Source organism: Cervus canadensis, chromosome 5 (assembly GCF_019320065.1).
Source record: "Cervus canadensis isolate Bull #8, Minnesota chromosome 5, ASM1932006v1, whole genome shotgun sequence".
NCBI classification, from domain to species: domain Eukaryota; kingdom Metazoa; phylum Chordata; class Mammalia; order Artiodactyla; family Cervidae; genus Cervus; species Cervus canadensis.
In genome coordinates this window covers 39,159,775-39,175,465 of record NC_057390.1, presented here as the reverse complement: position 1 = coordinate 39,175,465, position 15,691 = coordinate 39,159,775, and the positions used below count along the sequence as shown (strand labels likewise).

At 36.6% G+C, this 15,691-nt stretch overlaps 1 protein-coding gene across 4 annotated transcripts in view; it reads left to right on the top strand.

The window, feature by feature from the left end:
- FANCL (FA complementation group L) overlaps positions 1–15,691 on the top strand; it is an 85,450-nt gene that overhangs the window by 22,895 nt on the left and 46,864 nt on the right. For 2 of the 4 annotated variants that reach the window (XM_043468619.1, XM_043468623.1), the window contains 3 exons: positions 318–378; positions 6,120–6,176; positions 11,063–11,163. In XM_043468619.1, the coding sequence (XP_043324554.1) occupies positions 318–378; positions 6,120–6,176; positions 11,063–11,163 (219 nt within the window). The remainder of the gene's footprint in view (positions 1–317; positions 379–6,119; positions 6,177–11,062; positions 11,164–15,691) is intronic. The other 2 variants (XM_043468621.1, XM_043468622.1) reach the window with 2 other exon arrangements.

Below are 15,691 nucleotides of genomic sequence, written 5' to 3'. Positions count from 1 at the left end.
TTGGCTTTATTTAACCTACCTTAGAATAGAATCCAATTCAAGAAAACATTGCTTTGGATATGTTAAAATTTAAAAAAAATGTACTGTTTGCATGTCATTTGCTGATTGCAGTCATTTATATTTTGAAATAAAATTAGTACCAACAGTTTGAAGACATGATTTTCAACAGTACTGGAGGTAAAAATTTTATTAACTTGTCAGAATTATAATTATGTCATTTTTTTCTATGTATGTACATACTGGAGTTGGCATACAAATAGTTTTTTCCTTTTAATTCTAAGCAATGAACAAACCATTTTGTTCTGTTAAAATTTTAGATTACTGTGTAGTTGGCAGCTGAGAACAGTACTTAATGGATATCATCACGTAGTACAACAGGTAAGTCCTTTTTTTAAAAGATTTGTTTTAAGTGAGAGTAGTTAGTTAATCTGATCACATGGTCCACAGCCTTGTCTATCTCAGTGAAACTATGAACCATGCTGTGTAGGGCCACCCATGATGGATGGGTCATGGTGGAGAGTTCTGACAAAATGTGGTCCACTGGAGAAGGGAATGGCAAACTACTTCAGTATTCTTGCCTTGAGAACCCCATGAACAGTATGAAAAGGCAAAAAGATATGACACTGAAAGATGAACTCCCCAGGTCAAGAGGTGCCCAATATGCTACTGGAGATCAGTGGAGAAATAACTCCAGAAAGAATGAAGGGATGGAGCCAAAGCAAAAACACCACTCAGTTGTGGATGTGACTGGTGGTGGAAGTAAAGTCTTATGCTGTAAAGAGCAATATTGATAGGAACCTGGAATATTAGGTCCACGAATCAGGCAAATTGGAAGTGGTCAAATAGGAGATGGCAAGAGTGAATGTCGACATTTTAGGAATCTGCGAGCTAAAATGGACTGGAATGGGTGAATTTAACTCAGATCATTATATCTACTACTGCGGGCAAGAATCCCTTAGAAGAAATGTAGTAGCCATCATAGTCAACAAAAGAATCTGAAATGCACTATTTGGATGCAATCTCAAAAACGACAGAATGATCTCTTCATTTCCAAGGCAAACCATTCAATATCACAGTAATCCAAGTCTATGCCCTTACCAGTAATGCTGAAGAAGCTGAATTTGAGTGGCTCTATGAAGACCTACAAGACTGTCTAGAACTAATACCAAGATGTCCTTTTCATTATAAGGGACTGGAATGCAAAAGTAGGAAGTCAAGAAACACCTGGAGTAACAGGCAAATTTGATTTTGGAGTAGAGAATGAAGCAGTCAAAGGTTAATAGAGTTTTGCTAAGAGAACACACTGGTCATAGCAAACACCCTCTTCCAAAAACACAAGAGAAGACTCTACACATGGACATCACCAGATGGTCAATACCAAAAACAGACTGATTATATACTTTGCAGCCAAAGATGGAGAAGCCCTATACAGTCAGCAAAAATAAGACTGGAAACTGTGACTCAGATCGTGAATTCCTTATTGCCAAATTCAGACTTAAATTGAAGAAAGTAGGGAAAACCTCTAAACCATTCAGGTATGACCTAAATCAAATCCCCAACAGTTATACTGTGGAAGTGAGAGATAGATTCAAGGGATTAGATCTGAAAGACAGAGTGCCTGAAAAACTATGGTGAAGGTTCGTGACATTGTACAGGAGGCAGATGTCAAGACCATCCTCAAGAAAAAGAATAGTAAAAAGGCAAAGTGGTTATTTGAGGAGGCCTTACAAATAGCTAAGAAAAGAAGAGAAGCGAAAGGCAAAGGAGAAAAGGAAAGATATATCCATTTGAATGCAGAGTTCCAAAGAATAGCAAGGAGAGATCAGAAAGCCTTCCTCTGTGATCAGTGCAAAGAAATAGAGGAAAACAATAGAATGGGAAAGACTTGAAATCTCTTCAATAAAATTAGAGATACCAAGGGAACATTCATGCAAAGATGAGCACAATAAAGGACAGAAATGGTATGGACCTAACTGAAGCAGAAGATATTAAGAAGAGGTGGCAAGAATACACAGAACTCTACAGAAAAGATCTTCATGACCCAGATAACCACAATGATGGGATCATTCACCTAGAGCCACACATCCTAGAATGTGAAGTCAAGTGGGTCTTAGGAAGCATCACTACAAACAAAGCTAGTGGAGGTGATGGAATTCTAGGTGAGCTATTTCAAATCCTAAAAGATGATTCTGTGAAAGGGCTGCACTCAATACACCAGCAAATTTGGAAAACTCGGCAGCACCCACAGGATTGGAAAAGGTCAGTTTTTATTCCAATCCCAAAGAAAGTCAATGCCACAGAATGTTCAAACGACCTCACAATTGCCCTCATCTCAGATGCTAGCAAAGTAATGCTCAAAATTCTCCAAGCCAGGCTTTAGCAGTACATGAACTGTGAACTTCCAGATGTTCAAGCTGTATTTAGAAAAGGCAGAGGAACCAAAGATCAAATTGCCAACATCTGCTGGGTCATCGAAAAAGTAAGAGAGTTCCTGAAAAACATCTACTTTTGCTTTATTGACTATGCCAAAGCCTTTGACTGTGCGGATCACTTTCATCATGAGGGTCTTTAGTTCTTCTTTACTTTCTGCAATAAGGGTGGTGTCTTCTGCATATTTGAGGTTGTTGATATTTCTCCCAGAAATCTTGATTCCAGTTTGTGCTTCATCCAGTCCAGCATCTCTCATGATGTACTTTGTGAATAAGTTAAATAAGCAGGGTGACAGTATACAGCCTTGACATACTCCTTTCCTGATTTGGAACCAGTCTGTTGTTCCATGTCCAGTTCTAACTGTTGCTTGTTGACCTGCATACAGGTTTCTCAAGAGGCAGGTCAGGTGGTCTGGTATTCCCATCTCTTTCAGAATTTTCCACAGTATGTTGTGATCCACACAGTCAAAAGCTTTGGCATAGTCAATAAAGCGGAAGTAGATGTTTTTCTGGAACTCTTTTTTCTTTTTCTATGATCCAGTGCATGTTGGCAATTTGATCTCTGATTCCTCTGCCTTTTCTAAATCCAGCTTGAACATCTGGAAGTTCACGGTTCATGTACTGCTAAAGCTTGGCCTGGTGAATTTTGAGCATTACTTTGCTAGAGTGTGAGAAGAGGGCAGTTGTGAGGTAGTTTGAACATTCTTTGGCATTGACTTTCTTTGGGATTGGAATGAAAACTGAGCTTTTCAAGTCCTGTGGCCACTGCTGGGTTTTTCACATTTGCTGGTGTATTTAGTGCAGCACTTTCACAGCATCATCTTTTAGGATTTAAAATAGCTCAACTGGAATTCCATTACCTCCACTGGCTTTGTTCGTAGTGATGCTTCTTAAGGCCTGCTTGACTGCATATTCCAGGATGTTTGGCTCTAGGTGACTAATCACACCATCGTGATTATCTGGGTCTGAAGATCTTTTTTGTACATTTCTTCTGTGTATTCTTGCCACCTCTTCTTAATATCTTCTGCTTCTGTTAGGTCCATACCATTTCTGTCCTTTATTGTGCTCATCTTTGCATGAAATGTTCCCTTGGTATCTCTGATTTTATTGAAGAGATCTCAAGTCTTCCCCATTCTATTGTTTTCCTCTATTTCTTCTCATTGGTCACTGAGGAAGGCTTTCTGATCTCTCCTTGCTATTCTTTGGAACTCGGCATTCAAATGGGTATATCTTTCCTTTTCTCCTTTGCCTTTTGCTTCTCTTCTTTTCTCAGCTATTTTTAAGGCCTTGTCAGACAACCATTTTGCCAAGTGAGGTTAGGAAGTTACTAAATATGCTCTTTTTAAAACCTATTTTGCAAAGTGTTAAAACACACTGGTTTAGTAGTTGTTGAATTCTGTAGGTTTTTTCTCTATCAAGCATTTTAAGGATCCATATTTTATGTAAGATATTTTCAGCCTAAAATCCTCAGCATATTTCCAGGTAGCATTTGTGTTGAAATTTTATTTCCATGCTTGGAACTTCAGGGCCTTCAAATGCGTTTACTGTCTCCTGAATAGCGGTGGTACGAAAAGTATCCCAGAACCCATTTAGGAGTTGTAGGATATCTGTGGCAAAAATGTGATTGTAGTTCAAGATTAGCAACAGAAAAGGTGGGGTGGAAATCACATAGGATCAGGCATGCTTATGTAATGAGAGTGGATGTAAAGGCAGCATAGGTGAAATATAAGCAGGATTTATTTAGTTACTTTTTATTTTTTAAAAAAATTTATAAGTTTATACTTTTGACACCCTTCACCCACTTTATCCACATCCCCACCCTAATTCAGTTATTCTTAGTGTTAGGGTTCCTCTACCTGAAGATTCTTTTAAAGATTAGAGAAACAAGCAAATCAGTTACTGAAGCAACTGAAAATAATGAAATACCTCTTGTAGAAAAGTAGATGTAAGTAGAGCTGCCTTTCTTTTAATGGTTTATTAATTTGTGTGTTTTTCCTGATCTTCTGTTTTCTCTGTCTTAAAGCAGGTTATTATCTATGGTAAATGACAATGACAGTTAGTCTCACTTAAAGCAGTACTGAACTACAGAGAAATAGAGGAAATTGTTTGATCTGTAGAAAGTAGACTGTCACTGCTGGCAATATAATTACAGCATATTTTTAAGGGGATGTTTAAATGATTTCTCTCTGCATTCTCTCCACCGTCCCCTCCCCTTTCACTGAGACTATATTATATGCTGAAGTTTAAGAAATGAATCTAATGAGATAGCTAAATAGCTTGAAGAAAAACTCTTAATGAAGACTTAAGATTCACAAGTTTTCCTCCACCAATTCACCTAGAGAGTTCCTCGAAAAAGTCCGAATTATGTATCTCCCCCCCTGCCCTCCAATACTGTAGAACCCCGTATTACAGTTTTAGTCTTTGTTTTATTCCAAAGTCCAGGTGAACGTTTCCGTTCTTTCCTGGTATCATTTTTAACTTCATTAAATATGAGTCAGGGCGGGAGGTGTGGTCAGCAGTCTTTTCTATGAAGGGCCAGATAGTGAATTTTACGGGTTTTGTGGACCCTAAGATCTCAGTCATGACTACATAGCTCTGCCCTTGTAGCACAGAGCAGCTTTGACAAGAGGTAAATGAATAGGTGTGGCTGCTTTTCATTACAGCTCAATAAAAACCGCTATTGGGCTGGATTTAGCTTCTGGGCTATAGTTTGCACACTTTTGGTATAATTTATTACTCATCACTAGTCAACTACAGGGGAAATATATAGAAGAAAGGAAAGTCAAAGATTTGTTCTGCAAACACGTGTCCTACCAATCTACATTAAGGTATGAATCATATGCCTCGTGTAATGTTGAATACTTTAGATTACTATTTTTCTCCTCTGAAAACTGAAATTTACAGATCAGTTTCAGAACTGTGTGGTGGTAGTGCAGTGCATTAGAAAAAGTAGCAAAAATAACGTTATTTTGATTTCAAGCAGAGAAATGATGTAGAGATTTATCTAGTAAAGCAATTTTCAATGAGAATTTTTTCACTTTTATTTTATAATAATTTTCTTTCAATAATCAAAGATTTCTAGGAAATGGAGCCCTGACACTTTAACATTGTACTTCAGAAGTTATTTCCTATTTGTCGTATTATTTTAACTGTTTTACCTTATTGAAAGATTGACTCCTTTTGAATTAATACAGGTTCGTGTGAAAGGACAAAATTAACAATTATAGGCAGTCTTTAAGGTCAAAGAAAAAATTAAAATAAACAGTATAATTGATTAGTTAACTCATTGTTCTAACTAGATTTAATTGTATAGATTTGCCTGATTTTTATATATTATACTCCTCTTGACATTCTATTCATACTATTTTTTTAAATAGTGCTGTGGTTTGCTAGATTTGCTAAACTTGACAGTAGTCAGTGCTGAAGAAATAGAGTAATGTATGAGACTTTAAGTGCCATGCTTACATAATTCACCATATCTCACCAAATTAGATTTGAGGGCTTTAATTACTCTTTCAGAATGAAATTGGTAGAAATAATAGTGTTGATGACCAATAGTTCAATTCTTATACATTTAAGATAGCTAATTTTTTAAAAAATATTTATATGGACTTTAAAAAAATTTCCATTTCTAGTGCATGGAATATTCATTGTACATATGAAATTAATTAAAAATATGTTTTGGTCTAGAGAATGCAGCAATCTTCTGATCTGGTGAGTTTTATGATGGAGTTGAAGATGATTTTGGTAAGAATTTGTTTTCTAACACTGTCATTATACTCTGTAAATCTGGTGTGTTTTTGTAATTCTTTTAAAAACTAACATTAGAATTTAAAACTTCTCAACTCTCAGTCATTTAATGTTTTATTTTACTCATGCACAAATGTGGATGGTACTTTTCTGGAACTGCAAGAGGAATAGAACTGTGTGTAAGAACCAGTTTAATGGGTACACTTGACACTAGACTTGGACAGGTGGTGAAGAAATAAAGTGTACTTCTGGTCTGTTAGAGAATGTAACATCAACAGAGATTAAAAAATCACTATTAAAGATATAGTACAATGTATAAATAATTTCATATACAATTAATAGATTTCTGAAAAACATGTTAAGCTTCATTACATATATACAGTTATATGCAATTGATTATTCAGTTAACTGTGCATAAATTGGCTTCCCAGGTGGTGCTAGTGGGAAAGAAGCCATCTGCCAATGCAGGAGACCTAAGAGACATGAGTTAGATCCCTGGGGTGGGAAAATCCCCTGGAGGAAAGCATGGCAACCCACTCCAGTATTCTTGCCTGGAGAATTCCCATGGACAGAGGAACCTGGCCGACTCCAGTCCATGGGATTGCAAAGAGTTGGACATGACTGCAATGACTTAGCATGCATGGATACATAAGATACTTGATTAGCAAAAGAAGGAAGATTATAGTAAATACCCATGGACCCATGAGCGAACTTCAAAATTTTGCCTAAGATATTTCTTTCCCTATCTACTCCTTTAGGAGAAGGAGACTGGAGCATTTTAAAAGGTTTCCTATATTCTGAATTTGGTTCATTAGATATTCATGCTATCTTTTAGCATATTCTACCTTTTTTTTTTTGTAATCTGGCAGTTAAATCTAGAGGTCTGAATGGAGTTGCGTTCAGTTGTCCTGATAAGAATACTTTATGCTCTATACTTCATACTCTGCATAGGAGGTACATGGTGTCTGGTAGTTCCTCATTTAACAGAGTTAAGATTAATCAATAGGTTTAGATCCGTCCAATATAAAGTTTCTGATTAGCCTATCACCTACTGATTTTAGCTTCCAATGATGGTCATTAACTACATTCACTGTTTTGTTAGGGGTCGCAAATGGTGATTTTTAAAAATCCATTGTGTTACATTTATTAGCTGAAAATTTTACAAAAAAGAAGTTCCCCTCATCATTTATTTGGTAAATTTGATATCTCGCCCATACTGGAATGAGGACAAGTGCTGATTTTTTTCCTTTTTTTTAAAATAAATTTTAAGAATAATGAGCTGGTGCCTAGGAATTCAAAGGGAGCTAATGATTTTTTTAGTATTATGAACCCCTGTATTTTAAAATATTTGATTAACTTTAGCCCATTGTGATGATTATTCTTTTTAATGGTTAAATTATACCAGATTTGGTCAATTTAAGTCCTTTCATGTTGGCTCCTGAGTTCTTTTAACACAATCTAAGCTTCACTTTGTGGCACCAGTTGCCCCAGTTTCATTCACTCATCCTGTTTTACCAAACAGATATGGTTTCTTTGTAGAAAATGGTATTTGGATACCACAGTCTTGAAACTGGCATGTTCATTGCTATTTGTTGTTCAGTTGCTAAGTCATGTCTGACTCTTTGTGACCCCATAGACTGCAGCACCCCAGGCTTCCTTGTCCTTCACTATCTGCCAGAGTTTGCTCAAACTCAGGTCCATTGAGTTGGTGATGCCATCCAACCATCTTACCCTCAGTCACCCTCTTCTCCCCCTGCCCTCAATCTTTCCCGGCATCAGGGTCTTTTCCAATGAGTCTGCTCTTCGCATCACATGGCCAAAATATCAGAGCTTCAACATCAGTCCTTTCAGTGAATATTCAGGGTTGATTTCCTTTAGGATTGACTGGTTTGATCTCCTTACTGTTTCAGTCAGTTCAGTTCAGTTCAGTCTCTCAGTCGTGTCCGACTCTTTGCGACCCCGTGAATCGCAGCACGCCAGCCTCCTGTCCATCACAAACCCCTGGAGTCTACTCAGACTCATGCCCATTGAGTCAGTGATGCCATCCAGCCATCTCATCCTCTGTTGTCCCCTTCTCCAGCCCCCAGTCCCTCCCAGCATCAGGGTCTTTTCCAATGAGTCATCTCTTCGCATGAGGTGACCAAAGTATTGGAGTTTCAGCTTCAGCATCAGTCCTTCCAATGAACACCCAGGACTTAGCTCCTTCAGGATGGACTGGTTGGATCTCCTTGCAGTCCAAGGGACTCTCAAGAGTGTTCTCCAACACCACAGTTCAAAAGCATCAATTTTTTGGTGCTCAGCTTTCTTCACAGTCCAACTCTCACATCCATACGTGACCACTGGAAAAACCATAACCTTGACTAGACGGACCTTTGTTGGCAAAGTAATGTCTCTGCTTTTTAATATGCTGTCTAGGTTGGTCATAACTTTCCTTCCAAGGAGTAAGCGTCTTTTAATTTCATGGCTGCAGTCACCATCTGCAGTGATCTTGGAGCCCCCCAAAATAAAATCTGACACTATTTCCACTGTCTCCCCATCTATTTCCCATGAGGCGATGGGACCAGATGCCATGATCTTAGTTTTCTGAATGTTGAGCTTTAAGCCAACTTCTTCACTCTCTTCTTTCACTTTCATCAAGAGGCTTTTTAGTTCCTCTTCACTTTCTGCCATAAGGGTGCCTTACTGTTTAAGGGACTCCCAAAAATCTTCTCCAGCACCACAATTTGAAAGCATCAATTCTTCAGCACTCGGCACTCCCTACTTTATGGTCCACCTTTCACATCCGTACATGATTACTGGAGAAACCACAGCTTTGACTATTCAAACCTTTGCTGTTACCTGTGTTCATTTCAATATTTTCAGTTCAAATCTGGCATAGGGATTTTACTTCTTTGACTTTTATGCTTGTATCTCTTTTCTCTTAAATCTGAGTTTTCATTTCTAGTATTTCTTTTTTATTGAAGTCCTGTTGATTTACAGTTTCTGATGTACAGCAGAGTGACTCAGTTATGCATGTATATACATTCTTTTTAATGTTCTTTTCCAAGGCCTCAACACTTGGAATTGTTCAAAGTTAGGATCTAAACTTCTGGTTTGTAAAGCCTGTGTTCTTTCTTCTAAGTACCTTTCCATCATTCTCCACAAAGAACACTTTGCTTCTCTGTCTTTGCCCTTTTCTGTGTTACGGTTCTAGAATAGGAATAACTTGTCTGACCCAAGGTCGAAGGCAGAGTTAAAAAGTGTCATAAATCTAGGATTAAAGTACTCTTTTTATCCGAGTACATTATTATCCAAGTTTGTTTTTATCTTCAGTATATATGAATAACAGTAATTAATATTTTTGAATTGAAAAAAATTTCCGAACAAGTACTGTGTAACTCTTACATGTTTGTAAGTACAGGAACTATACTGACTCCTGTTAGTAGTATTTGTAACAGGAGAATCTTAATACTAATAATTTTTGTGGCCCATCAGGCTATTTATATACAGCACTAAGTAGTTTATGAAAAGGCAGTATACTTTTTGTCTTCTAGGAGCTTCCTTTCTAATTCAGATCGACATTCTAGGCCTTACTAACCAGCTTTCAGGGTTTGGTTTGTTTGTTTTTATCCTAAAGCAGATTTAGAACTGTATTTAAGTAGTTTCAGTTAGCATTACTGATTTTTGAAATGCTATTTTGTAAAAATCTAGTCTTTTCTCATGTTAATTTAATAGCCTTCTGTCCATGTTAATAGATATATTTAAGTGAATAAAAATGTATACTTTTTATTAGGGTTACCAGAAATCTTTATAATTTTATACTTGTTCTTATGTGGTTTTGTTATTATATCTGTTTTTTAAAATTTTTATTTCTTTAACTTTTATAATGTGCTTAGTCATGTCTGACTGTTTGTAACCCCATGGACTGTAGCCAGCCAGGCTCGTCTGTACATGGGATTTCCCAGGCAAGAATAGTGGAGTGGGTTGTCATTTCCTTCTCCAGGGAATCTTCCAGACCCAGGGATTGAACTCTGGGTCTCCTGTGTCTCTTGCATTGGCAGGTGGATTCTTTATCACTGAGCCATCTGGGAAGCCCACTTTTTATAATACCTTTTGATAATCCAAACCATATAAACCTCTGTGTAATTCATATGTACATTTATTTTTTACTTTCCAAATAAGATATTGTCCAGGTTAACACCTTTGAAGTAATTGGTAATTTTCAGCCTCAGCAACTCTAGTGATGCTTGTATTGCTTGTAAAAAATGTAAATTTTAGTTTTGTTCAGGGGAACATAAATCATCTTAAAGATGTCATAGGTAGGTTAGTGGGGAAAGAAGCTGTGATCTAACCAGATAGATGGCAAAATGCTTCACTGGTCTGGGAGTAATACAGCGTGGAAGTCAATAAAGGAAATTAACAGGTTAACTATTTATTGTGATAAAGAAGGATTTTTGTTTGTAAGATTGTGATTCATAATGCTGTACAAATATATCAGTCTAGGCCATGTACATAGAGTTCAATGGCTTTTCTTTAAAGGTAAATGTTTCTTTCTATCAAACATCATATCCATAGGGGTAGAAAAATAGTAAAGCCTTGAGGATGAGGATTTTGCTTTGTTTTTTGGTGATCCTTATTCATCTGTGATAGACATGATAGTCTAGGAGAATATTAGACTTAAGTTTGTATGGTATAATAATTGACATTTTTACATGACCTTTGGTGCAGTCCTTTACCCCTTTTTTAGTCTTTTTTTTTTTTTTTTATGAGGAGGGAAATAAGGTGGATTTTCTGTCAAAATAATGGACCTGTTAGTGAGGTGCAAGAGTTGTGTTTTGTAATCAGGTACTAATAATTCATTGTGTAGCATTCCACAGCTGATTCAAGTTTTTTCTTTTAAACAGGAAGTTGCTTTAAAGAATAAAAAAGAACCACATGTACTATCTCCTCCTCCCAAGTTCTACTCAAGCCTTATTGGAGAGATAAGAACTCTTGGTTGGGATAAGTATGTCTATTTTAAAATATGTTTTAGAAATGCCTGTTTCTTAACACATTTCAATTTGATATATTTGCAGCTTTAGCAGTTTATGTTTTTAGTCAAAGCGTTTCATTGTAGTTAGAGTATCTGATCCTTTTTGTGACTATGAATTAAAGGTGTGTCAGCATAAAAAATTGACTTACAAGGTAAAATACTAAATATAATTTGGAAAAAATAACCTTTTTATGTACACAGTAAGCTAAGAAGTTATCAGTGTTACTTTGTTTTCTTTTAGTTGTAGTGAGATATAATTGACAAATAAGATTTTAACATATTTAAAGTGTACTGTGTGGTGATTTGATATACCTGTATATTGTGAAAGGATTACAACAGTTGCATTAATTAGCATATCCCTCACCACATATGGGCTTCCCCTGTGGCTCAGTAAAGAATCTGCCTGCAATGCTGGAGAGCTGAGTTTGATCCCTGGGTTGGAAAGATCCCCTGAAGAAGGGAAAGGCTACCCCTTCCAGTATTCTGACCTGGAGAATTCCATGGACAGAGGATCCTGATGGGCTACAGTCCATGGGGTCACAGAGTCGGACACAGCTGAGCGACTTTCACTCACTCACCTTGTATATTTACTTTTTTGCTGACATTTTTGGGTCAATTTCTTGTTGCTATTGTATGGGAGGAGAGTTTTAGGAACTTCTGACTGCCATTGACTGACATCACCTGATTTACTTAGTTTTATATCAACTATCTTGCTACATGTTTTCTGTTCGTCTCATATATTTTGTGTTTTTCTCTTCATCTGCCTTTATTTGAATTAATCACAGTTTTTATTATATTTTTCTATTAACTTGTTAGGTACATACTTTTTTTTATTCTTCTAGAGGTTACCTTAGAGATTACAATAGACACAGAGCAAAATGTGTATTGTTATCTTTATCAGTTTTCTTATATTGTGAGGATCTAAAACTCTATGGCAGTTTCTCCCCCTGTTGTTACTGTTATAATGCATTTTAATTCTATATTTAAATTTGACAAATATTATTATTGTTTTTAAGGTCAATGTTTTTATACATACACACATAATTATTCCTCCCAGTGTTCTTTATTCCTTCCTTACTGCATTTTTATCCTGTCTGGAATAATTTTCCTCCTGACTAAAGAATTGCTTTTAATATTTTTTTATTGAGGTATACTTGACCATATACTAGTTTCAGGTATACAACATAATGCACTTCTCAGGTGGTTCAGTAGTAAAGAATCTGCCTACCAGTGCAGGGAGATATGAGTTCAATCTCTGGGTCAGGAAGATCCCTTGTAGTAGGAAGTGGCAACGTCCTCCTGTATTCTTGCCTGGAAAATTGAATGGACAGAGGAAACTGGTGGGCTACAGTCCATGGGGTTGTAAAAGGCAGACACAACAGAGTGACTGAACTCATACACACGTACAACATGATAATTCAGTATGTGTATGTATTATGAAATGATTGCCACAAGAAGTCTAGATAACATCTGTAAGCATACATACATATTTTTTTTTCTTATGATGAGAACTTGGAAGATTTACTTTTAACAGCTTTGAAATATACAATACAGTTGACCCTTGAACATCATGGGTTGTTATACGCAGATTTTTTTTCAGTGAATGTTACTGCAGTACTATCTGATCTGCCACTTGTTTAGTGCATGGATGTGGAACTGCAGCTATGGAGGGAACTTTACAGCTACTGTAAAGTTAATAGGTGGATTTTCAACTGTGTTGAAGGTTGGTGCATCTAACCCCCATGTTGTTCAAGGGTCATCTGATATTATGAACTATAGTCATTGTATAAGCTGTAATATGTATAAGCTATATAGTTACACTCCGATTAATTATTTTCTAACTGGAAGTTTGTACCTGATGACCTCTTTTCACTCATTTCACTCACCTTCCACAGCCATCTCTGGCAACCCCCCGTCTTTTCTCTGTATCTATGAATTTAGTATTTTAGGATACTTTTCACATGCCACATATAAGTGACACCATGTCTTTTTCTGTTTGTCTTATTTCATTTAGCATAATGCCAATTAGAGGTCATCCACATTGTTGCAAATGGTGGGATGTTCTTTTTTAATGGTTGAAAACTATTCCATGGTGTGTGTGTATATACACACACAGACCACATTTTATTGATCCATTCATCTGTCAGTGGCACTTGGGTTGTTTCCGTGTTGGCTGTTGTAAATAATGCTGCATTGATGGGTGTGCAGGTGTCTCTTTGACATTGTGATTTGTTTCAGACATATACTCAGAAATGGAATTGCTGAATCATATTGAAGTTCTGTTTTTAATTTTAGAATGCATATAGATTTATAATTGCTGCCTCTTCCTTGTGATTTTCCCCATCATTAAATGTTTCTTTATGTATCTAGTAATATTTCTTGTCTTAATGTCTACTTTGTTAGGTGTTAGTATAACTCTACTAGATTTTAATGCTCTATTGAAATTCTCTTTATTTTTTCTCTATATTTTCATAGTTTAAAAATTTTTCTACCTACTCCCATAATCTAGATTCCCTGGAGTCTGTTTTTAATTTATTTATTTTTTTGTGATTTTCTGTCAATATAGTGCTGGATCTTGGCATTCCCTGGTACTTTTATTAATTTTTGTTAATAGACTTGCATTTTTAAGAGTAGTTTTAGGATCATCACAAAATTAGGAGGGTATGGAGATTTTCCATATGCTTTCTTCCCCCAGATGAACCCTTAGATTCCCCCATTATCAGCATCCCCTGTCAGAGTGGTACATTGGTTACAGTGGATGAACCCACACAGACATATTGTTATCACCCCCAGACCATAGTTTACATTAGCATATACTCTTAGTCATATACTTTCTCTCTTTTTGGACAAATGTATAAAAACATGTATCTGCTACTATAATACGGTACAGAGTAATTTCACTGCCTCCGAAATACCTTATGTTCTACCTACTCATCCCTTCTTCTGCTCTGACCCCTGGCAACTACTGCTCTGTTCACTGTCTCCAAAAGTTTTGCCTTTTCCAAAATATCATGTGGTTGGAATCATACATTATGAAGTCTTTTCATGTTGACTTATTTCACTGGTAATATGTATTTAAATTTCTTCTCAATCTTTTCATAGTTCACTGAATAATATTTCATTGTCTGGGTGAACCACAGTTTATCCATTCACAAGCTGAAGGACATCTTGCTTGCTTCCAGGTTTTGGCAGCTATGAATAAAGCTGCTTTAAATAGCTGTGTGCAGGTTTTCCATGTGGATGTTATTTTTTAACTCTGTTAGGTAAATACCAAGGCCTAGACTTTTTTTTTAAGAGCAAAAAGTAAAGGTTTTTCTTTGTTGTCACAATTGAATCAGTACAAAGTTGAATACTGTATAACAACAAAAAATGTAAAATGTTGTCTCCCTGTTTCTGCTTAGTAACATGATTGAAAAGTGAAAGTGTTAGTCGATCAGTCATGTCCGATTCTTTGTGACCCCATGAACTGTAGACTGCTAGGCTCCTCTGTCCATGGGATTCTCCAGGCAAGAATACTGGAGTGGGTTGCGGTTTCCTTCTCCAGGGGATCTTCCCAACCCAGGGATCGAACCCAGTCCTCCGGCATTGCAGGCACATTCTTTACCATCTGAGCCACCAGGAAAGCAATAGCATGGTTGTTTTTTCTTAAAAAAGAAAAAAAAAAAAGGCAAAAAAGGGAGAAATGAGGAAGCTGTCTTAATTTCTATGCATTCTAGCTAATGCCCCTTTTTTCCTTTTTTCACTATCCTGCTGGCAGTTCTTCAGTGTTTTGCCCTTGGCCATTCAGGCTTCATTGCTATGCCTGATGATCTTTTGTTGAGTGTTGGATATTGTGTATTAAAAAACTTAGAGGCTCCGGATGATATTTTCTTCTACAAAGGGTTTACTTTTTTTTTTGCTAGGAAAATAAAGTGGGGGGAAGTTGCCATAGAGACTGAATGATTCAGGATGGGTTGTAGTTTTTGCAGGGTTCTCATTCTCTCTCTCCACCCTCAGGCTATAACCCTCCAGAGCTTTCAAGCAAGAGCCAAGTGTGTTCATTGGATTTCTCCCTTGGTAGATCCTAAACTCTAATCTTTGTCTTTGTCAGGCTAGTTTACCTCTCCATTAGAGTCTGGGCTCCATTTTGAGCAGTGCTTCATATGCATCTTGTTTACTTTGCTTTTATAGTTAGCCCTCCAGGGATTCCCACTGAGAGCATAGGTATGTTCATTGGGAATCTTCCCCACTGGTGGGTTCTAAATTCTAATTAATTTATCTTCAGTATTATGAGATTTCTGAATATTACACTTTGTTTTTCATTGGTTTTCTGCTTGGCTTTTTATCTTCTCATACCTTGCAATTTATGAAAAATTTTGATGAAAAATTTGATGAATATTAGGCTCCAGTCTCTGACCCTACCTTTTCACCAGATTCTGGACCTTTAAGTCTCTTATTTTTATTCCTCTATTCTCATGAAATTGCCAGAAATGCTGCTGAGTTGGTTTTTGTTCTTTTGTTT